We start from the raw sequence: 21,465 nt of genomic DNA, 5'->3' as shown, positions 1-21,465 counted from the left end.
GCCAGGATGGCTAAAGCCAATAATCTCCAAACCTATAAACAGTGGGGCTAAGTGAGGCCATTTGAGCTCTTCTGGACTACAGTGTGAGGTGAAGAGCATCTCCCTCTGAGTAGGGTGCCTCTCAGAGCTTGCAAACTCCCAAGTCTGCGATACCAAGGGTACCGTTGCTGAAACCTGACAATGGGGCCTGGGCTGATTTTCCGGCTTCTCAGGGCTCAACCCTTCACACGATGAGAAATGCAAAAGCATTCAATGTCAGTATTTCACTGAACTTGAGGGGAACTTTTAACAGGTATACCTTTGTACATGTATCTATACTTCTGTTCCTTTGTGTCTGTGTCTGTGTTCCTGTGTGTGAATTGATTTTATAACTTCATAATAAGTATAGTACAAGTATTAACATTTTTAATTAATAGTTAAGCCACTTTTATAATTTAAGTAAGTCGTATTTGAATTACCTTGTAAATGATAAATTCGTCAATGACTAAGTGCTGCTAAAATCCTATGATCAGCCTTAAACTGGATACTCCTTACATCATTTAGAAACTAACTATTGATCAGGTCCAAGACTAGGATTGGATCTAGCCACACCTAAACTCTATGAAGAGTTTAGAAAGCAAGAGGGTCCACTCTGAACCTTGGACTCAATGGGAGGGTCTCCCTAACTCTTTTACATTTTTAGTCTCTGTGTAAATCATTCCAGCTTAATTTTAATATTATTTTTCTTTGTGTGATTTATCTGTGTAGTAAGTAATAGATAACCTTGGCATTGAACTTTTTGAAGTTGCACTCTAATGAATTCCTATTAAAACTTTTTTGCTCATACCTTTGATGGTGACTCTTTGAGTGACTTAACCTAAACCACTCATTTGTGACACCTGTGCTGAAGTGCCTACTTACCATTTGCAAAAGCTAAGTGCTCAAAGGATGTTAGGTTGTAAGATTGTTTAGAAATGTGTTATTGTCATCAACAATGAGGTACAATTTCATAAAATTCACTTATGTTATCTATCAATACATCTATGGTTTTGACACTAAAGGCCTGAAATTCTGATTATATCAGATACTACTTCAGAGTAGATGGCAACACCTTAAAGAGGACTGAGAAATGTGACTGTGACACATTCTTATTTGCAAAACATTTGCTGGATTACTCTTTTGGGGACATTTGGCTTTGGGAATGCTGTCAGTGTGCCAAGATTTAGGCCAGGGGGTGTTCTCTGAGGAGTTAAAATACTCAGTAATCAAGGATTTATCTGCTAAAAGACTCGACATACTCAAATATAACAGCGTGAATGGCACCTCTATAATTAAAGAACTTGGTATGTGTCAAGTTAAATTTGTTACAGCCTTGAAAAAGCATTTTAATTTATTGAATTTCCCGTGAGCCCTTGTCAAAACCATATTTGGGATAAATGAAAGAAAGGCAGTAGATTAACTTTCAGCATGCAAACATGGGTATCTTTGGGCTTTAGTCATCACAGTTCTAGGAAGAATATGCATGATTAATATTGCTGACTCCTTGTTACTGTGGTGCTGCAACAGGATGCCTCATGAAGTAACCTGTCTGCTCTCCTGATCAGACTTCAGGTCTTGGTGACACAGAAATAACTACTGGGTGCACTGAACCGAGCTGTGAATTCTTTCCCTGAGGAAGCATAAGGCATAAATAAGGTATTGGTGTCTCTGCAGTTGCTTTCAGAACTTTCTCAGTCACTTTCTTTAGGGAAGGAGAGCCAAAAGCCTTACTGTCATGTGTGCACTTTGGGAAATACTTTGTATGTCCTTTTTCTTCTGTGTTCCTAGCAAGATCTAGATAAAAAAGTGATTTAGGCAATACTACTGTATTAAATACTAATGCATTAAACAATTAAGATTTCTATTGCATCTGCCACCCAACTTGTCTGGATGTATTTGGAGCATTGCACAGCAATCCTGACCATCTGAATAATTTATTGTGATCTCACACTTACCTTTCCTTGCCAGATTGGCAGCTTCTGAATGTGGCATGCTGGTGACATCAGTTCCATTGACTGCTATCAGGATATCCCCAACCTGAAGCCCTGCTTCTTCAGCTGCACTGTCTGGAATTAAAATAAACCAAATACTTTATTCAGAGTTAAGACATCAAACATGCCTATGTGATCAAACTCTTCTAGTAAAGCAGGTATCTGTCTAACCAGTCAAGAATTATGATTTGGGGCCTTTGTGATGTCAGCTTAGAAGTAGAGCAAGTTTTTCTGAGCAACTTGTTAGCTGTCTGTAAGTGAAACTTCAGGATTTAGATACTGATTCAACACTATATAATCACTGACAGCGGAGAAATTTCATTAAAAACACTTTAAGATGCAAATAGGCATTTCAGTATCTAAGCGTTTTGGCCTAAAGTACAAACAAAGACCTGGTGCAGTGTTTAGTAAAGTCAGTAGAAAAAACATCTATTCTTCTGGTGAGCTTCAGATTTAAAACCAAAAGCCTGCTTTCTCTGCTGATATTTCTACTGCTGGTTAAAAGAATTTGGCTATATGGGGTTTGTCTTTAGGAGGAAATAACATAGTAAGTTAACAAAGGGTCAATGAAGGAGGGACTGAATCAGATTTGTTAATATATCAACCTTTTGTTTGTTTGCTAACTGTTGCAAAGCACGTGCAGTCCTATAGGGCTCAGGCAGATGCCAGTGAGGAATGGAGGCAAATCAGGGAAGTGACACATATGGTCCATTCATGGGCATCAATATGCAGTTACTTAAATCCCAGTTACAAATTTCTTGGAGTTTTTTCCTTCTCCTTTAGAATTAAGCATTCCTAATGCGCTGTGAAAAAATTGGTTTTGGAAAATACTGTTCCATGTCCATACTATTTCATGTATATTTTTAAAGATTTTGTACCCTATCATGTAGTAAATGTGATCATTCAGTGTATTTCCGAGGATGCTTAGAAGTTGTAGGGAAAAGATTTGTAAAAGCTTAATAATAAATAGGCACAAAAAAGCCATGGTTCACTCTGATCTTTATTACAAATCATTCACAAATGCCAGCACATTTTGGTTTGCACTGGCTTTCAGGATCTCATACAAGAATATATGATCATAAGCAGTCTCCAAAATATTAATAATGTCTCAGAGTGCAAACAAAAAAGGGATACAAATGCAATTTTAAAATTTGTTTTAATGAAATTAGTCATATTTTGAGAAAACAGAATTTTACTAGAAGTTTGCCTGTAAAAAAGAATTTTTTTTTTTTTTGTGGTTGCTTTTTTAAAGCAACTGCCTTTGAAAACAAGACATACAAATAAACAAGAGGAGTGATATACAATGTGAGTAGCTATGTTTAATTTTCATTAGTAAGTTACAGAGTTAAATTGGTATGAATTAGGGCTAATGTTGCATAAATGATCTATGGTTTATTTATATTTAGCTAAAAAACTTTCCCACATTCTAATTTGAAAAACATCTTTAGAGGTTATCTTCTTTGATGAAAGAACTCTAAAGGAATCTGTATGTTTACAGATGGGAAACCATCTGAAACTTTTAATGCCAGAAAGAAGAAACATTTTATTGCAACAGAGATAATTTCATATCAACAGGTACAGGAATTTCCAGCAATTTGATAAAACCAGCTAGTTGTCCAAGCACAGACACATGGACACAGTTGTGCTACTTGGACAAATGATGGCTGAGCCCAGTAACGTTCTTTTCCTTAAAATAATCAGCAACGAAAAATACTAATCTTTAACCTTGTAGTCAAAAGTTACATTCTAATAAGATGAGCAGAACAATTTTTTTCGTTCAAATTTACTTTCTCAGATTCACAGTAAATTATTTTTCACAGAAGTTATACTGTGAAGATTATTAGGCACAAAGAGTACAAAAAAATGTTCTGGAACAAAACTAGGTAGCTGTTTCAGGATGAAGAACATTACACAGCCACTTTAGCCACAATTTAACGTTACTAATTCTTTTGTAAGTATTTTTATAGTATTTTTTCTTTCATATATATATAAAAAATGTATCTTTTTATAGTATTCTGCAGGCAAAGTTTTCAAAATATACATTATTGGCAAAGCTTCAATTGATAATGGAAATTCCTAATTATATTCAGACATGTAAAAATAAAATGATGTCTAGGATCCCATGTCAAAAATTGTTTATTTTCATGTAGTTTACATAGAATCATAGAATGATAGAATTATTTAGGTTGGAAAAGACCTTTGAGATCATCAAGTCCAACATTAACGGAGGACTGTCAAGTCCATCACTGAACCATGTCCCCAGGCACTGCATCTATGCATTTCTTAAATACCTCCAGGGATGGTGATTCCACAACCTCCTTGGGCAGCCTGTTCCAATGCTTCACCACCCTTTCTCCAATCTAAGCCTTGAGGTAACTTGAAAATGTTTCATCTTGTCCTGTCACTTGTCTGGGAGAAGAGACCTACACCCACCTGCTTACAGCCTCCTCTCAGGTTGCTGTAGAAAACAATAAGTTCTCCCTCAAGCCTAGCTCCTCTCCAGACAAAACAACCCCAGTTCCCTCAGCTGCTCCTCATAAGACTTGTGCTCCAGACCCTTCACCACCTTCTTTGTCCATCTCTGGACATGCTCCAGCACCTCTACAGCCCTCTTGTAGGGAGGGGCCCGAAACTGAACACGGGGTTTGAGGTGCAGCCTCACCAGTGCCAAGTACAGGGGGGCGATCACTGCCCTGGTCCTGCTGGCCACACTGCTGGGGACACAGGCCAGGGTGCTGCTGGCCACCTGGGCCCCCTGGGCACACTGCTGGCTCCTGCCTAGCCGGCCGTCACCCAGCACCCCCAGGCCCTTTCCCACCAGGCCCTTTCCAGCTGCCCTGCCCCAGCCTGTAGCGCTGCGTGGGGCTGGTGTGACCCAAGGGCAGGACCCGGCACTGAGCCCTGCTGAACCTCATACAACTGGCCTTGGCCCATTGCTACAGCCAGTCCAGATCCCTCTGCAGAGCCAGCCTGCCCTCAGGCAGATCAACTCACCTCCCAGCTTGGTGTGGTCAGCAAACTCACTGAGGGTGCACTTGATCCCCTCATCCAGATCATCAATAAAGACATATTAAACAGAACTGGCCCCAGTACTGAGCCCTGGGGAACTCCACTTGTGACTGGTCACCAACTGGATGTGACTCCATTCACCACCACTCTTTGGACTTGGCCGTCCTGCCAGCATTTTACCCAGCATAAAGTATACCCATCTAAGCCACCATGGGAGATGGTGTCAAAGGGTTTACTAAGGTCAAGATATACAACATCCACAGCGTTTTCCTCATCTTCTATGTGGGTCATCTTGTCATAGAAGATCAGGTTTGTCAAGCTCAACCTGCCTTTCATAAACCCATGTTGGCTGGGCCTGATTCCCTGGTTGTCCTGTGTGTGCAGCATGAAGGTGCTCAGGATGATCTGCTCCATAACCTTTCCTGGTATCGAGGTCAAGCTGACAGGCCTGCAGTTCCCCAGATCCTCCTTCCTGCCCCTCTTGTAGATGGGCATCACACTGGCTAGCCTCCAGTCTTCTGGGACCTCTCCAGTTAGCCAGCATTGTTGAAAACTGATGGAAAGTGGCTTGGAGAGCTCCTCCATCAGGTCCTTCAGTACCTTCAGTACCCCCAGTCCCTCAGTACCCTTCGACTCCATAGACTTGTGTGTGTCTAGGTGGAGCAGCAGGTCACTAACTGTTTCGTCCTGGACTGTGGGGACTTCATTCTTCTCCTCCTCATCCCTGTCTTCCAGCTCAGGGCACTAAGTACCCTGAAATTAACTGCTCTTACTATTAAAGACTGAGGCAAAGGAGGCATTAAGTACCTCAGCCTGTTCCTCATCCCTTGTGGCAGTGTTCCCCACCACATCCAATAAAGGATGCAGGTTATCCTTGGCCCTCCTTTTATTTCTAATGTATTTGTTAAAACTTTTATTATCTTTTATGGCAGTGGCCAGCCCAAATTCTAGCTGGGCTTTCGTCTCTTTGACAACATCCTTGTGGTCCTCCAGAGCTGCCTGCCCCTTCTTCCAAAGGTGGGAAACTCTCCTTTTTCCCCTGAGTTCCAGCCAAAGCTCTCTGTTCAGCCAGGCCAGTCTCTTCTCCTCCATGGGCTCATCTTTTGGCACATGGGGATGGCCTGCTCCTGTGCCTTTGAGACTGCCTTCTTGAAGAATTTCCAGCCTTTCTGCACCCCTTTGGCCCTCCAGGACTGTCTGCCAAGGGACTCTGTCAACCAGGCTCTTAAATAGGCCAAAGTCAGCACTCTGGAAGGTCAACATAGTGGTTCTACTGACCCCCCTCCTTACTTCTCCAGGAATCAAAAAATCTATCATCTCATGATCGCTCTGCCCAAGATGTCCTCTGACCACCACGTCACTCACCAGTCCTTCCCTGTTTGTAAGCACCAGGCCCAGTGGGGCATCTCCTGTGGTTGGGGCACTGACCAGCTGTGTCGGGAAGCTGTCTCCCACACACTCCAGAAACCTCCTAGACTGTTCCCTCTCCACTGTGTTCTATTTCCAGGAGATATCCAGTATGTTGAAGTCCCCCATGAGAACAAGGGCTAGCAATTTTAACAGTAAAAGATTACAAGATCCTTTGATGAACAATAGGTATAGCTATATAGAGAGTAAAGGAATCACTTCCAACATTTGCTCTTATTTCTTTTGAATAGGTCTGTCCTTTGCCTGAGTTCTTCTTTTAGACTGAAGGCTTTATTTTTAGTGCTTAATAAGTAGAACATTTGCTCTGAGGCCACAAGTTAGAACTACTTTTAGAACTGAACAGCAGTATCATGTAAAAAGCATGACTGAAGTATAAATCTATGTTCAGATCTTAAGGGAATTCATGGGTTTCTAATACCAGTCTCAGTAATGCAAGTGTAAGGAAGGTGTTGACCTTTTCAGGTATGTAATTTTTTTTTTTTCTCTGCATGTTGCTCCCTTACTCAGATTTCTGGCTTTTCTGATCTTCTCTAGTGGAGTTTAATGATGACCCTATTTAGTAGCTCAGAAGTCAGATTTTAAAACGGTGGGTTCAGCTAACAGATTCATAGACCTCTGAATTCACAGCCTTTCCCAGCATTGTCAGGAAGCTGGACCATATAATACGTAAGGCTGGTAAAGTGACAGACGTATTCTTAGATGCCTTGCTAGAGGACATGCACTGGCATACTTGGTCTAGGATGAGATTTTTCATTATATCTGCCTTTGGTAGTAGAAATCTGTCAGAGACTCCTGTATCTTATGCTCCTTCTCTAATTCTGCTGTGTCCATCCTAAGATACAGACAGCAGTACAGCAACCAGTACTCTAGATTTGGGTGAACTAAGCTTTTAGGTAGCAGCAAAATGACTCTGACTGCCTGTGTCTCATTCTTACTGCTATCACTGATGGAGCAAGCTTTCAGCCAGATTTCTAAGCTGCTACTGCACACAGAGCTGATGATTTCAAAGGCCCTTCAGTGGCGACTCCCAAGATCTCATTTCTGAGCATAAATGCCAATACCATGTTCCCCATCATGTAGGCATGGTATAATTTCTCTCTAGAGGCATTATCTTACACTTCATCTTTGTTGAAATTCATCTGCCATTTTTTTGCTCATTCACTCAGTTGTGTGAGTTTCTTCTAGAGTTCCTCACAATCATTGAAATATCCTGCAGAAGTTAACAGCACACTGTTGAGATTTATAGGTGACTCAATGGAAGCCCATCCAAGCAGAAGTGTCCCTGGCTAATAAGACTTTAGGAACTGTTGTTATGAGGATCACTGCATCCTCCATTTCATTCTTAAAGGCCTGTTGTCATTATGGATATCAGTCTCCAGAAGTTCTAGACTTCACATTTGGAGAGAGACTGGATGTAGGCACTTGCAGGAGGTATCAACTGGCTTCGAAGGACACAGAACAGTGAAGTCCACAGTTTACTTACAGGCATAATGGGGCCCTAAGGTAGTTTGTCATGGGCAATTCAAACACATGTTATTAAACACTTTACACCGACTAATTATGGAAATTATTTATGTACATCTATATTATATATTATTATTGAAAGATGTTATATATTATGTAGATAATATTTACTAATATTATACTATTAGTATATTAATATTAGTAAATATTATATATTTATTTTTATACATTTTCATAAGAAAAGTTAACTTGTACAAATATAACTTACTTGTGTCAACTTCAGTCACAAGGATAGGCTTTGAGAACTGGATCCTGAAACCCCAAGGGTAATTGCCAGTTCCTTTAGCAATCTTCACTGTTCTTTCACGAACTGCAGAATGGGAAAAAAGACATACCTTTTTCTCTACAAGTTAAGTTCAATTTAAAAAGCAGCAGCTTTTAAAACTCTTTATCTATAGACACTGACAGTTACTGATTCTGCAAAAGACTGGGATGTTTTCAGTACCAATCCTAGCTATTTGGTGCTGCTCCACTGCCACTGTGTATCCTGCTCATGCCATGATTGATCAAGTACGATTCATGTTAGGGAAAAGACAGACACATCTATGAAGTGTACTATCATCAGAAGTTTAAGTGCCTGTATTTTGTAATGAAGAGGTGGAGAATCATTGAGATATTCCACTCTATTGACAGTTTTCTGTCAATAAATGTGCTCAAGAAAAGTGCTCCTGTGCTCTGTGTCAAACTTCTAAGCTGCAAATGCAAAATACACTCTAAATTATCAAATGAGCTTAAATCTGTTTTTTGCAGTTTCATTCTTTTTATGTTTTAGAAGGTCTCTAACTTTTGGATAACAGTTGTTTCTTTCCCTTCATCTACACTTCCCTGTCCACTCTCCACTCCCACTGCCTCCCAGCTCTCTAGTCTAACCCCCAGCCACACTGCCATCTCCTGCCACTAGTGGCTGTTCCCACGTGAAGTGTCTTAAGTCAGCACAAGTTAATCAGCCTCAGTAAAAAGCAATATCAGGGTCTAACTGACTGCTTTGAACCTTCTCTCAGAGTCTAGTATTATGTGTGTCAAATGATCTGGCTTGTTAGTAAATCTTATACTCATGAAGGATTTAAGTGTAAATTTGAATTCTCAGTGTCTGATTTTTATAATTTGACTGCCTTACTGTGTTTGTTTAATGGAGGCCAATTTAATAATAATTTATGACAGCTGTTTTGTCTTCAAATTGTGTAATATTTGGAAGGTAGAAATTACTTTAAAGGTTACTTCACTAGCAGGCCAATTGATGCTACCTGTCTTTTTAAAAGAGCATAGATACTTCAATACCCACTTTAATTATCTTCCTGAACTTCTGAACTGTCCCCTGGGAAAAGAGACAACCAAAATGGCTCTGCAGAATATTCTCACATATTTTAAGGGAGATTTTTCATATCTGGAGATGTATAGAGGACATTTGTTTTCTTTTACATTGTGAATGATTTATGAGCTCCAGCAAAGAACTATCACATAGAAGGCTACATAGGTGTTCCAGTTTGTCTTAGTTCTTTGAACTGTGCTACTTTTCAGTAATTTAACATTTGAAGAGTGAAGGAGGACATCCTATCCCCCTGCAAAAGTTATTCATCATATGTGTTTGCATGACAAGGTTTAAACTACAAACAGAACAACGCTTCATACAGCAAATCGTTCTTTCTGAATCTACTATATTTGAAAGTTTGATGGAGATCAGATTTTATGATTATTATAACACTTTATGTCTGTAAATAGTTCTCTATGATTTTTTCATGCTTGAAGAAGTTATGAAATTACATTGCTTCTGCCCTTATCCTGTAGCAAGAGAAAAGGTTTAATTATGACCTTTTACCAGTATCAGTTTTGTCAAGTAATTATGACATTTTGCGAGACAGTAGCTAAATAAGAACTACTTTACGTTTTTTTATAACCTCTGTCTTCAGTGTGAATGTCTTCTCCAAAATGTTGACCCCTGGAATCTTCAGAGTGCCCCAAATAAATAAATTTTAATGACATTTATTACCTGTTGCTTTAGCTAACTTACTTGCCACTGGTCTAGGCCTTTTGCTGAGACATCTAGGACTATTATCCGGAGAGACATCATCTCCTCTGAAAACCCAGGAAGCAGAATGAAAGATTTCTGTATAAAAACCTCTGTCCTCATTTTCAGAATGTAGTCCCAGCTCTACTGACCGAGCGTCCTCTGAATTTACTGTCATGATGATAAAACAGGTAAAAGTAATGTCAGTAGGGAAAATGCATGAAGAATAACAGACCCCAGCCAGTCAGCATGAAAGAAGTGCCACAAGCTTCTTAATTAACTGTTTGTAATATCTGTTCTTAGTTCTGCAATTTTGCTGGTGTTAAAAGGGCAGTTTGCAAACACATCCAAATATGAGAACACAATATTGGATGCTATTGGATGTTGAACTTGCATGCCAAGTGAAGTCTTAATGCAAATGGTCAAAACAGGAGCTGCACCTCTTTAAAAGAAGTCTGGCTTTAGGCAATTGTTAACCTTTCCTGTGCAGCCTATTTGATTAGGAAACCAAACACATTTTCTAGAAATTGAGTATGAGTTCAGTGCGTATGGAAAGACAAAAGGGAAGCTGAAAAGTAACTGGCACAACTGAGGTAATGATGACCATATTTGCTCTTCGCTTAATTTTAGCTTTTCCAGATGTGTATATTTAGTTTTATTAAAAAGGAGGTGAGGAAAGAATAGTTTTGGGTGTTTGTTTTGTTTTGGCTTGGTTTTAAATATAGAACTTCTGGCTTGTCCTAGGCTCCTGAATATTTGTATGATGTTACATGTGTTATGAAGATTTTGAGATTTACATTTTATATTAATGTACAATTATGGTGTTTTGCACTCAGTCCACTGACTCAAACCATGCCACATAACATGGAGTTGGAGGAGAGCTCTAATTCTCTGCTAAAGGAAAAAGCAGTAACATTCAGGTTGTCAAGGAGATGGGGCATCAGGCCGCTGATCGTGTGACAGGCAGGCTGCAAACAGCAGTTACTGTGGAGAAAAAGGCTATGCAATGGTATGTCAATTTCTGAAGCAGACCAGGAGACAAAACTTCAAAGTTAAAACTGTGGATGGTGAAAGATATATAAAAGTATAGACCATCAGAGACTGTGCTGACAGATAGACTGAAAAAATGCTTTAGTATAAAGCATTGTCTGAGAAGGAAAAATAAAATCATGTTTCTTTCAGTACAAAATGCCTGGTATAACGCAGCTAGATTTAATGAAGCTGGAGAAAGGATCTGTTTGCTTTGTTTATTCTGTGCTTGATGTGGCAATTATGCAGAATGATTTTCAGTTTAAAAACAGATACAATAAAAATTAACCTTTATTTAGCTTTGTTCTACAAGTTACTTCCTGATTTCATCTAAATGGTGGTCTTTATTCACTTTTACAGTTCGTTTAATGGTGTCTATTTAGACAAAAGCTCCACATCCACTGGCTTCTCACTTACTGTGCAGGCAGTATGAGGTAACATGATTAACTGCATAAAAAATACTAGTAAATAAACAAAAATGAAGACATAAATAAATTCTACTGGACTGCTATGTTTAAAGCACATCTTAGCATGCTACCATGAACCTAGACAACCTAGACTAACACCAAACAATTCATTACAGCACAGTATTTTGCTGGTTTAATATTGAATTGTTATAACTGTAGTACAGCCTAAAATGTGACAAATAGGCAAAACCAGAGAAATAAATGCTGCCATGCTGGCATTATGGAGTTACGCCAAGACATTTCTTGAATGTCTTCACCTTTCCCCTCCTTGAGCTTTCGGCACAAATGTCAAACTGAGCAGTTTTTGAGTGTCAGGAACAAGCTGCAATTAGCTGCTTCTCAGCTCCTGGAAGTAAGCATGTAAGGAGCTGCTGCTTCCAAGTATTGATTAGAGCTGTCCCCAAGTCTGCAAACAACAGGGAACAGCCTAGCTACCAAAAGAAAAGGGACTGAAGTCTCAGGCCTGTAGCATACTATTCAAAATACTAGGATTTGTGACAGAATTGCCTGCTTTCTCACCTTTTCTGGAGGCAACTTCATGTTCATGCTATGTGCTACCAAAAGCTTTGTCACAAAGAAAGCAATTCTACATCTTGCAGCTTGGTCTTTTTTGATTCATTTGTTTGGTTTGGTGGCTTTAAAAATTTATTTATTTATCTATTGTATATGTTCTCTACGAAACCAGCATGTGCCTGATAAAGTAAAAATTATTGTCGAGCTTTATATTCAAAAGACATCACTGTTGAAATCAATGAACAATTTATCTTGGTGTATGTATCTCCTGACAGGTTTGGTTTTTGAGCTCTGGTGGTTTGACACAGTGGCTTTCTAAGGTCCTTGCTGTGGACTTAGGATAGTGCTACAAATAAATAGCTTTTTCATTTTCATGTGAAACGACAGTCATCCGTGCTGTTTTTAACAAGCATTAGAAACTTTGGGATTGACTCAGCTATGTGAACACAGGTGTCTAGTACCATGTTACATGCCTTAGGGTTTCTTACCTGCCATCCAGTTACTGCTTCAGAAAGGCATGGGTCCCCTTTAGGTCACATACCCCAGAACGCAATTGGTGTTCCCACTGGTGACTGACACCTATGTTTAGGCAGTGAATCAAGACCCTGATGATGGTATAGGGCTTAATTCTGTAGTACAGGGATAGAACATATTTACTGTTTATCTTGTATTGGACCCTCACTGAAGTCTTACAGCTGCCAGTCTTCTGAAGGCTTGCATTTAACATTTTCCAAAAAGGAGGTTATACATCTACAAATGAAATTTCCCATACCAAAAGTAACCATTATAGCACAACATATTTCCACAGGGAAGTGCACATTTCTTCATCTGCACAAAGTCCTTCTTACATTACTAAAATAGCAAAACAGGAGGCAAAGGCAGTGTGAAGTAAGAAGTACGACAAATGTTCTCTCCTAGACTGTGCAATCCTTTCTTGGGGACTCCATCTGCATGAAATGTAAATTTATTAAGCAGTTCAACTTTAAAATGCCTTCCCATGTGATTTAAGCTGATGAGTTTGGTATAGGCTCAAGCATATGGCAAGGTGACAGATTGCTTAATGAGACAGTTACAGGACTAACTGCTTCAGTAACTGGAGGGACAGTGAAGGACAATCTAGGCAACAAGCCTGAAGATAAAAGGTGGAGTAGGTGGTTATCTTAGCGAGGAGAGAAGGACTCTCAGCTCAACATGGCTTTGACATAAGCAAAGTAGGCATCAGGATTATGATTTCTGTTATACCCTCAAAGCTGCTGCCATAAGTGATTACCTGTCTGTCTACACTTAGAGCTCGTCTTAATGTTAGTTGCATATGAACAAGGATGGTACGATTATTTCAGTCAGATTGTTAACTTGATTGTATGAACAGAGAATACTAACTCCCATAGTGAGGAATAGTTCAATTGAATAAAACATGCTTGCTCATGATAATGAAGACAGAGACTCAGGTTATGAACTGAAGATCAGTTTCCTCAGCTGAAAACCCTGTCAGAATGTCAATCACATGAAGAAGAAAGAATACAAGCATAAGACTGAAATACTCACTTGATCCCTCAGTGATTGTGCTGTTTATGGAGCTTCCTCCAGTTGAACTGCATTTTTTGCTGTCTTTGAACTGTTTGCGTCTCCTGGCCCACTGGTCTATTGCTTCTTCCTGGGAACTATCGCTTGCTCTGGTGTCTTTCATCAAAGGTAGCTTTCTGGTTTTATTCATTTCTGACTTCAAGTCTAAATTACAACCAGACACTGTTTGTGAGGAATGCGGAAGACACCTTTAACAACTACACTGTTTAAAATTTCCACATTCTAAATACAAGAATAACCTAACCAAACATAGAAAAGAAAATACCAAGTAGTACTGAAAATACTAATAAAGTATGTATTTTAGACTAGTTGAGGTCTTCATGCAGAGAAAAGTACATGTAATTACCTTGTGGTAGTGGCATCTGTCGTACCTACGTAGCCATTTGTATAGCACCAGTTTTATGCAGAAACATGTAACTTGCTCATGGATTGTATTACAAGTGCTCATACATTTTTGAAGTGGTCAGCATGTAGATATATAAAGTGCTATTTAAATATTAAAAATCTTGCAAAACACACATGCAGATAAAAAGAGGATATACCTTTCTACTTTAGGTTTCTTTCCAGGTAGGGCCATATAAATCTATTTGTTGTATTACTATTTCAGATAAAACAACAATTGGAAAACAGACTTTGTGTTAGATTCTGTTCTGAAAATGCAACTGTACCCACTGGCAAGGGCAGATAGGGAGAAAGTGAGCCTAGCCTCAGCAGGCTCCCTAGAGGACTGTGTCAGTACTCTCTTGGCTCAATAACCTCTTTCTGGCTTCAGTTAGATCTTCATCACAGACCTGTGTCACTGAGCTCCTTTTCCAAGGCAGTTGGCTAAAGTTGACATTCAGGAAACTTATTTCTTGTAGTGCTCTTGTACTGCTCTTTGCATAAGTCCTTGCCCCTCTGATAATAATTAAGTTGCCACAACACCAGAAGACTTGTAGATTGCCTGGATTCCCCTGTCCTGTTTACGACATATGCATCTGTACTAGATGCTCTCACTCTGTTGAAATAAGCTACGTGTCCTTTCCAGCATCACTGAGCACAGGAAGTCCCACATCACCCCTTGTGCCCAATATCTTGACTGAGTAGGTCAGTATTGCCACATTACAAGTGGACTTTGTTTCATATTAACGAGTTTTAAAACAAGGTAGGACCTCCACAGTGTTGCTAAGAATAATAACACAGATGAAAAATCAAAATACAAACATAGACCAAAAGGGGGCCAAAATTACCAACCAGGTGAAGTGATAGGTAAGAGAAAGAACACACATAGGTAATTCTTAGCAAGGGGTAAAAGGAAAGAGGAGAGAATAAAATACAAATCCAAGAAATAGCTACACCTCACTTGTGTGCTGCGTGTCTAACCCCTGAGGTCTGAAGTGTAAGCCAAGACTTTCGAGCATGCAGGCTTCCTTGAGTGTCTTCTTTCTATATCTTGTTCTAAAGAGATTTCCATTTAATTAATTCTCTATGTATTTTAGTATCTTAGATATTGATCTATATAGCAATATCTAGCAATATAGTATATATAGATTTCAGGCATTTTTGAAATTTCCAGTGCCAAACAAGATGACCTAGATGTGAACTAGAAAGATTATTAAAAACTTCCTGATGTTTTTTATAATGATTCTTAAGTACATTTTCCCATGGTAAGGAAGTATGTATTTTTCAATAGTATAAACCTCCTAACCTCCAAACCTGCTGGAACTATTTTCTTCTGGAAAGGATGCTCTGAGTTGTATTTGCATATAATTTAACATTAAAAAAAATAATTAAAATTAAAGTGTTTGGAGTGATATTTCAAACACGCACACACACACATATGTGTGTGTACATATTCACGATGTAAAAAACTTACATTGTAGTGTGCAGTGTCCCAGCATGGTTTTACATTTTTATGATTCAAAACACTTCTTTTAAATGACTGGTTATAGATATGGGTAGGTAGATTACAGAAGGGAAGACAGGAAATTTTCTAAAAGACTAGCTATCAAAAATCTTGTTTGTCTGTAGTTTTCTTAACTACATGAAGAGAGGGGAAGAGAAGGTTAAATGATCCACTATGGTCATTCCACGACATGTAAAAGCTCAGCCAGAATTAGGACCAAGATGTACTTAGTATTATTTGCTTAGATCACATGGATTCCAGAAACAGATTTATGTGGTTTAAAACACTGACTAGAGCTCTGAGTTCATGCCACATGGCAACTGCAAATTCCCCTTCCTGTTTTGGTGTTTGTTTCTTTCATGAAGTGCATAGGATGGGCTGACTGTTTAATGTTAGAAACCCACTTCTTGAGCAAAGCTGCATTAAAATTTTCTTTATTTTTTGTATTTAAATTACTTGGCTCTACAAGATGGCTCCAGGGATCCTCAGCACAATAACTGCATATTATAACCAAATGACCGAGCATACCAATATAATCTCTTTGTAAAAGTTTTAATATACTTTTCCCATAAAAGATGTCACTAAAGCACTAAACCACCTGTGCAAAAGGTGTGTAACTGATATTAACTTCAAAAGTCTTATATAAAACACCTACCTTTCTGACTAATCTGTTTTACTGATGGTGGGGGTATATCTGGATTCTGATGAAAATCTTCTTTCATTTCAATCTTTTTCTCAACTTCATAAGAGTTGGATTTGGCTAATAGAGGTAGTTGATGTGTTCCAGGCTCTCCCCTTAAGCTATCATCTGTTGGCTCTTTACTGCAAAAGTTCTTTGGTCTTTCATTGACATCTGAATGTTCTGCCAGATTCTCTTTCCTTTCAGTGTAGGCTAAAGAGGTAGATGATATGGCAGCCTGTGCTGAATCATTATGACCATTTGATTCAACATGGATATGGCCAGATTTATCTTGTGTCTCAGGAAAGCTTTCTGATTCATTATTTGTGTCGTGCTCCTTGGGATCAAATAGCGAGGATGACAGCAAGGATTTTTCTTGTATACTACAGGGAAGCTTAGACTCTTTTTTCACTACAGAGCCAAAAGAATCAGCTATTAATTTAGTGTCACCTTGTATGAGTCTTCGTTCTAGTTCTCCAGTTATCACAGTCATCACTGACCCTCTCCTTTTCTTTGTTACCTCAGGCTCTGCAGGGCGTGGGTAAACCTTTTGCTGTAAAGCTGAAAACTGGTTTGGGGCACTTTCTGTAGATGCATAATTAGTACTTTCCTTGTCATTAGTAAGTACATCTGAATGGCTTCTAGAATGTGGAGATATCTGTAGCAACTGAGCTTTGTTCTGCATTTCAACGTGTTTTTCTAGGTGGTTGTACTCTGTTGTTCCTTCATCTAAAGCATCTTCGGTAGACTCAGAGTCTTCCTCCCATATAGCTACGTTTCTCAGAGGCTCCTCATGCCTGTTTTCTTTTTTCTCATTTATAGTACCACTGGAATGAAGACTCTCCATTAATGTTTCTTCTGTTCCTTCACCTTGCCCCACATAGTCTGCATAGTCATTCAGTAAACAAGTGTCATCTAGACTTTCTTCAGGCTCAGATGGATAAATGGTAGTATTATGATCAAATGACATGAAAGCATACTGATATGAAGACTTAAGGACCCTCAGACTTCTCAGCGAGGAGGTCAAGTCAGGACACTTAGAAAGTTCTGTACAGCTGGTATGAACATATGAGTTCCTGTTATAGACATCTCCCCCTTTGGTCTCCTTAGGCAATACTTTTAAGGATGGCAATGAATAAAAGCCAGAATCCCTTCTGGGGTGAACTGGTGATGGTACATCAAGGGTAGTGTCTGGGAAAGACTTTCTTCTTGCTGGTTTTTGCCCTGTGCCTTTGCATTTGTCACAGTTGTTTCTCTCTTGACCTAATATGTTGCTCTTATTGATATGCTCCTTCCCAATGTTTGGGTTATTCAGGGTATTACTAGCTACAGGACAATTTGTATTATTTATTTTTGAGAAAAGTATTCTATCTTTTGAAAAATCATCCTTTTCATTGATGTGGTCTTCATAGTCCTTTTTGTTATGTTTCCAGAAATAATCTTCTTCTCCCCAAATACTCAAGGCTGTAGAGACGCTGTCAGATTCCTTACTGTCATTAACAGGGTACAAAGATCCCCCCTCTGCAATTGTATCCAAATGCATTTTGTCACAGTCAGCAAATTCTTTAGGTGGAGGGAGAAGCATACATCCATCTGCAAATGCACAGTCTACTTTTTCATGAAAGCTAAAAGATGACTCACAATCTGTATTGCAAGGTGCCTCTGCTACAGAATAATCTATTTCACTCCAATACATATCTTCATGTTCTGTGTTGCCAGTTTTGCACTGTGCCTGATCACCAGGTTTGATGTTAAGCTTTAGATTTTTCTTTCTGCTGATACATTCCACTCTAATTTCCTTTGCTTCAATGTTCATTTTCAACGAGGCATTTTCGTTGATGGCACTTTGAGTTTTATGTTTATGCCCTTTATATTTCCCATTGTGTTCTGCTGAACAGCCAGTCGAAGAACACTGGTACTTTGAACATTTTGAACACTGGCTTTTCTGATATTGTCTTTCATCACAATGTTTATTGTTCTTTGAACTTTTCCTTTTTTCAGTTACAAGCTTTTTTCCAGAATCAAACAAAGAAACATTCTTGATTTCTACTTTCACATTAAAAGAACCATATTTAACTTCTGCTATAATTTTTCCAGTAGCCAAGCTGATGGACTCTGCAGAGTCTGGCTTGCCCCACAGTGTAATTTTTCCTGTAGATGAGCCCTCTGATTCACCAAAAGTTACTGTAGCTAGGAGTTCATCTTGCTGAGGAGAGAACATCTGAGTAGGGTAGTTCTTTTCCTTCTTTTCTTCTTTTTCACTGTCTGATCCATTATCAAGGTCTCTGTCTTCAGATGCATCTGAGCTACTCCGATTCTTGTTTTCATGATCTTTTCCATCTTCTTTAGCACCCTTTACATCCAATGGCTCAGTGAAGTGAGCCAGAGCCTCATCTGCTTTATTGTCAAGGCTTCCTACATTTTGCTGGCACTTACAAATGGGTGACAAGTGTTCATCTGATTTAAGGTAAAAAAAAAAAAGAAAACACATTTTCCCCATGATTTGGTAAGCAGTATCACAAATGTATGATTAACTTTGAGACACTTTCCATAGAAAGTGTCTATTATATCTTTAAGGTGCAGGGTATATTCCACAACATTATTTTTTCATTTCGATATTAAATTCTTTAGTCTTAATTATCCGGTAAGTACTGTGAGGTCAGGTAAACAGGGTAGGCCATGTTAACTCACTCTGACTGGAAAAAAATTATATATTAACACTTTTTCTTTCTCAAAAATTTTACAGTTGTTAGAGGATAAGATATTCTATTTGTATATAGAAGGATCCACCCTTTTTACTTCCATTACCCCTCTCAGTATTTACTTTGTTCCTGTGAACACACTGGGACAATCAATATCCCATTGCATATTTACAGTTTTGAGTAAATTACGTGGAACTTGACTTTTATAATCCTTTTACAGGTGAGCAAACAAAGGGATTAATGAATGTTGTCACAATCACACAGTAGATCATTGGCAGATTGCCAGGAGGTGTGAGCCATAGCTTGCTGTTCAAAGCAGAAGAAAATACTGTTTCCTGGCAGGGGCTGGACTAGGCAAGTTTTCATGGCAATCTTACAATTACATAAAATTCTCCCTTGCTTGGGCTTTTTTTAGAAGAGGTCATGTGCATTAAAGGGTAACAGTTTACAGTGACATCTACCTAAGCAGAACTAGAACAAGCCATTAAACTTGGACAACATTGACAAATGTACAGCAAGAATGCTGAAAATGTGAGGCAATTAAACACCAACATCTTTGGAAAGACTTTGCCAGAGATAGCTAAGATAGAAGCTCAACTACAATAAAACAGCTAGCCTCATCAAGACATCACCTGTATGTACCACACTTGAGTGTAGACATTTCCAATTTGACAAACAGCTTTGGGCACAAAGATGGATTTCTGTCTTGATGAGTAAATGCAGAGTAACCTCCTATGTTTTTGATGTTTTTACGTCAAATTAAACATTTCTGTAAACTTACATTCTCTGGAATCAGAGCTCTTTCTGCCCTTGCAGCTTTTTCTTCTTTTTCTACTCATTTCTAAGAACTGAGGGCATCTGGGTTCCTCTCTTCTGTGTGGGAGGGAAAACATTGGATAATGAGAAAGTTTCTCTGGAATAATTTTGCTCTCTATCTCAGGCTTTCTAAGTTGGCTTTTCTCCTGTGTAAGAACTGACTGGTTACAATGAAAAATAGAAAAGTGCTAGGGGAGGTACTAATGCATCTGTTTTCATCTTTTGGTTATTTGGGACCACATTTGAAAAGTTTCCAAATAATAGCTTAAAATCAAGGTCTGATGATCTCAGCTATGGGGCCCAAACCAAAACTCTTCAAAGTCTTTGGGAGATTTGGGCAGTAGCTAAACTTTTCCAGCCTAAAATTTTATCTGATTCTGATTTTTAGAGATCATTATTTTGTTTTAAGCGTTCATTTTAAATTCAGTCTTATCTATATACATAATGAAATACTTAATAATAATTGTTCTTTCTCTGAGAAAAATTCAGACTTAATATAAGAGAATAAAAGGCCTCAGCTAGGACTAAGTGCATAGCTGAGCAGCATGCAGAGCAAAACAACATGCATCTCACAGTCTGGGTTGTCCCTTGCATTTCTTTGTGGGAAGAAGAAAATTGCCTTTTTTCATGTCACAGGGGAACTTGTTAAATGTAAGATTAACTGTTAATGCTGACTTAGTATTGAAGATCTATTCCAATTAAAATCAAATGGCAATGGAAAACATCTAATAATTAATTTAAAAACATTATTAGTTTCCCAAAATCAAGAAAACAGAAATTAAAAAGTCTGTGTTTCTCCACAGGCCTGTGGAAAATTTCATTGTCTGAATATAACAGACCTTAAGAAACGTGGTATCAAAGGAAGCTCAGCCCAAGGGAGACATTACAGATTATACTATTTGTCAACTTTAATAATTCAAGACACATGAAGAATCCCTAAATCCCCAATGAGGATATGAGCTTTGCATCCATGTTTACTTAGTCATTTTCTTACAGGTGATCACTGAAGTGAGACCTTAAATTTATACTGAAGTGAGCAGAATAGCTGAAATCCAGAGTCATCTATCATTCCTATTGTGCAATGGGGCTGAATACTGGCTGAAGCCATGGTAGTGATGGAAAAGGTCTGTATCCTACAGAGCAGGGTTACTCTGTAGAAGATATCTAGCCAATTAGAATCGGCAGCATTTTCTGAGATTGATGTTTCCTTGGAAGATTGACCAAAACTCACAACCAGGTTGTTTTTTTGTTTGTTTGTTTGTTTTTACAGTATTAAAATATAATGAAAATACTCAACTTCCCAAAATAACTCAATGTGTTAAGATTTGCTTCTGTTTATTTAATCCAAAGATTTTCTATTGTATTCTGAATGACATCAGAATAGACAATTCACATTGCTTGAAATGAGAAGTATTCAAACTGCTAGTACATCATTGAGAGAGTCTTGAAAACCAGTAGAGTTATGTTGGGAAAAATCAACCGACTGCAAGTGCTACTAGTCATAATAATCTTTAAAGGATCATTCATCAGTACATCAAATATGTCATTGTGGAAAGAGCATGAATGTATTTTCCAGGCTGTGAACTTACCTGGTATAAAAGGGAAGTATGGATTTTGTTATAAAAATGAGGATTAGGATAAAGCCATTTAAATCATTGCATTGATGTTACAAGACTCATGTTACATGTCACTGCATGAAGTGACACATAGCTACCCAAACAGCTGGGAAGAAATTATTTCAAGACACAGTTATTGATTTCTACCTCTGAAAACTTTAATTTTGTGTGAGGCTAAACAACTGGATGTGCCAGAGCC

The 21,465-nt window shown here is 38.5% G+C and overlaps 1 protein-coding gene across 2 annotated transcripts in view; it reads right to left on the bottom strand.

Annotated features, from left to right (window-relative positions):
* Positions 1-21,465, bottom strand: part of LOC119141804 — a 44,811-nt gene that overhangs the window by 21,947 nt on the left and 1,399 nt on the right. For both annotated transcript variants that reach the window (XM_037374424.1, XM_037374425.1), the window contains exons 2-7: positions 19,616-19,707; positions 16,109-18,589; positions 13,530-13,712; positions 9,979-10,146; positions 8,179-8,280; positions 1,974-2,084 (exon numbers count right to left, since the gene is read on the bottom strand). In XM_037374424.1, the coding sequence (XP_037230321.1) occupies positions 1,974-2,084; positions 8,179-8,280; positions 9,979-10,146; positions 13,530-13,712; positions 16,109-18,589; positions 19,616-19,673 (3,103 nt within the window). In that variant the 5' untranslated portion in view covers positions 19,674-19,707. The remainder of the gene's footprint in view (positions 1-1,973; positions 2,085-8,178; positions 8,281-9,978; positions 10,147-13,529; positions 13,713-16,108; positions 18,590-19,615; positions 19,708-21,465) is intronic.

The sequence above is a fragment of the Falco rusticolus genome, chromosome Z (assembly GCF_015220075.1).
Source record: "Falco rusticolus isolate bFalRus1 chromosome Z, bFalRus1.pri, whole genome shotgun sequence".
In the NCBI taxonomy this organism is placed as follows: domain Eukaryota; kingdom Metazoa; phylum Chordata; class Aves; order Falconiformes; family Falconidae; genus Falco; species Falco rusticolus.
Note: the sequence above shows the minus strand (reverse complement) of the source record. Positions and strands in the feature narration are given on the sequence as shown.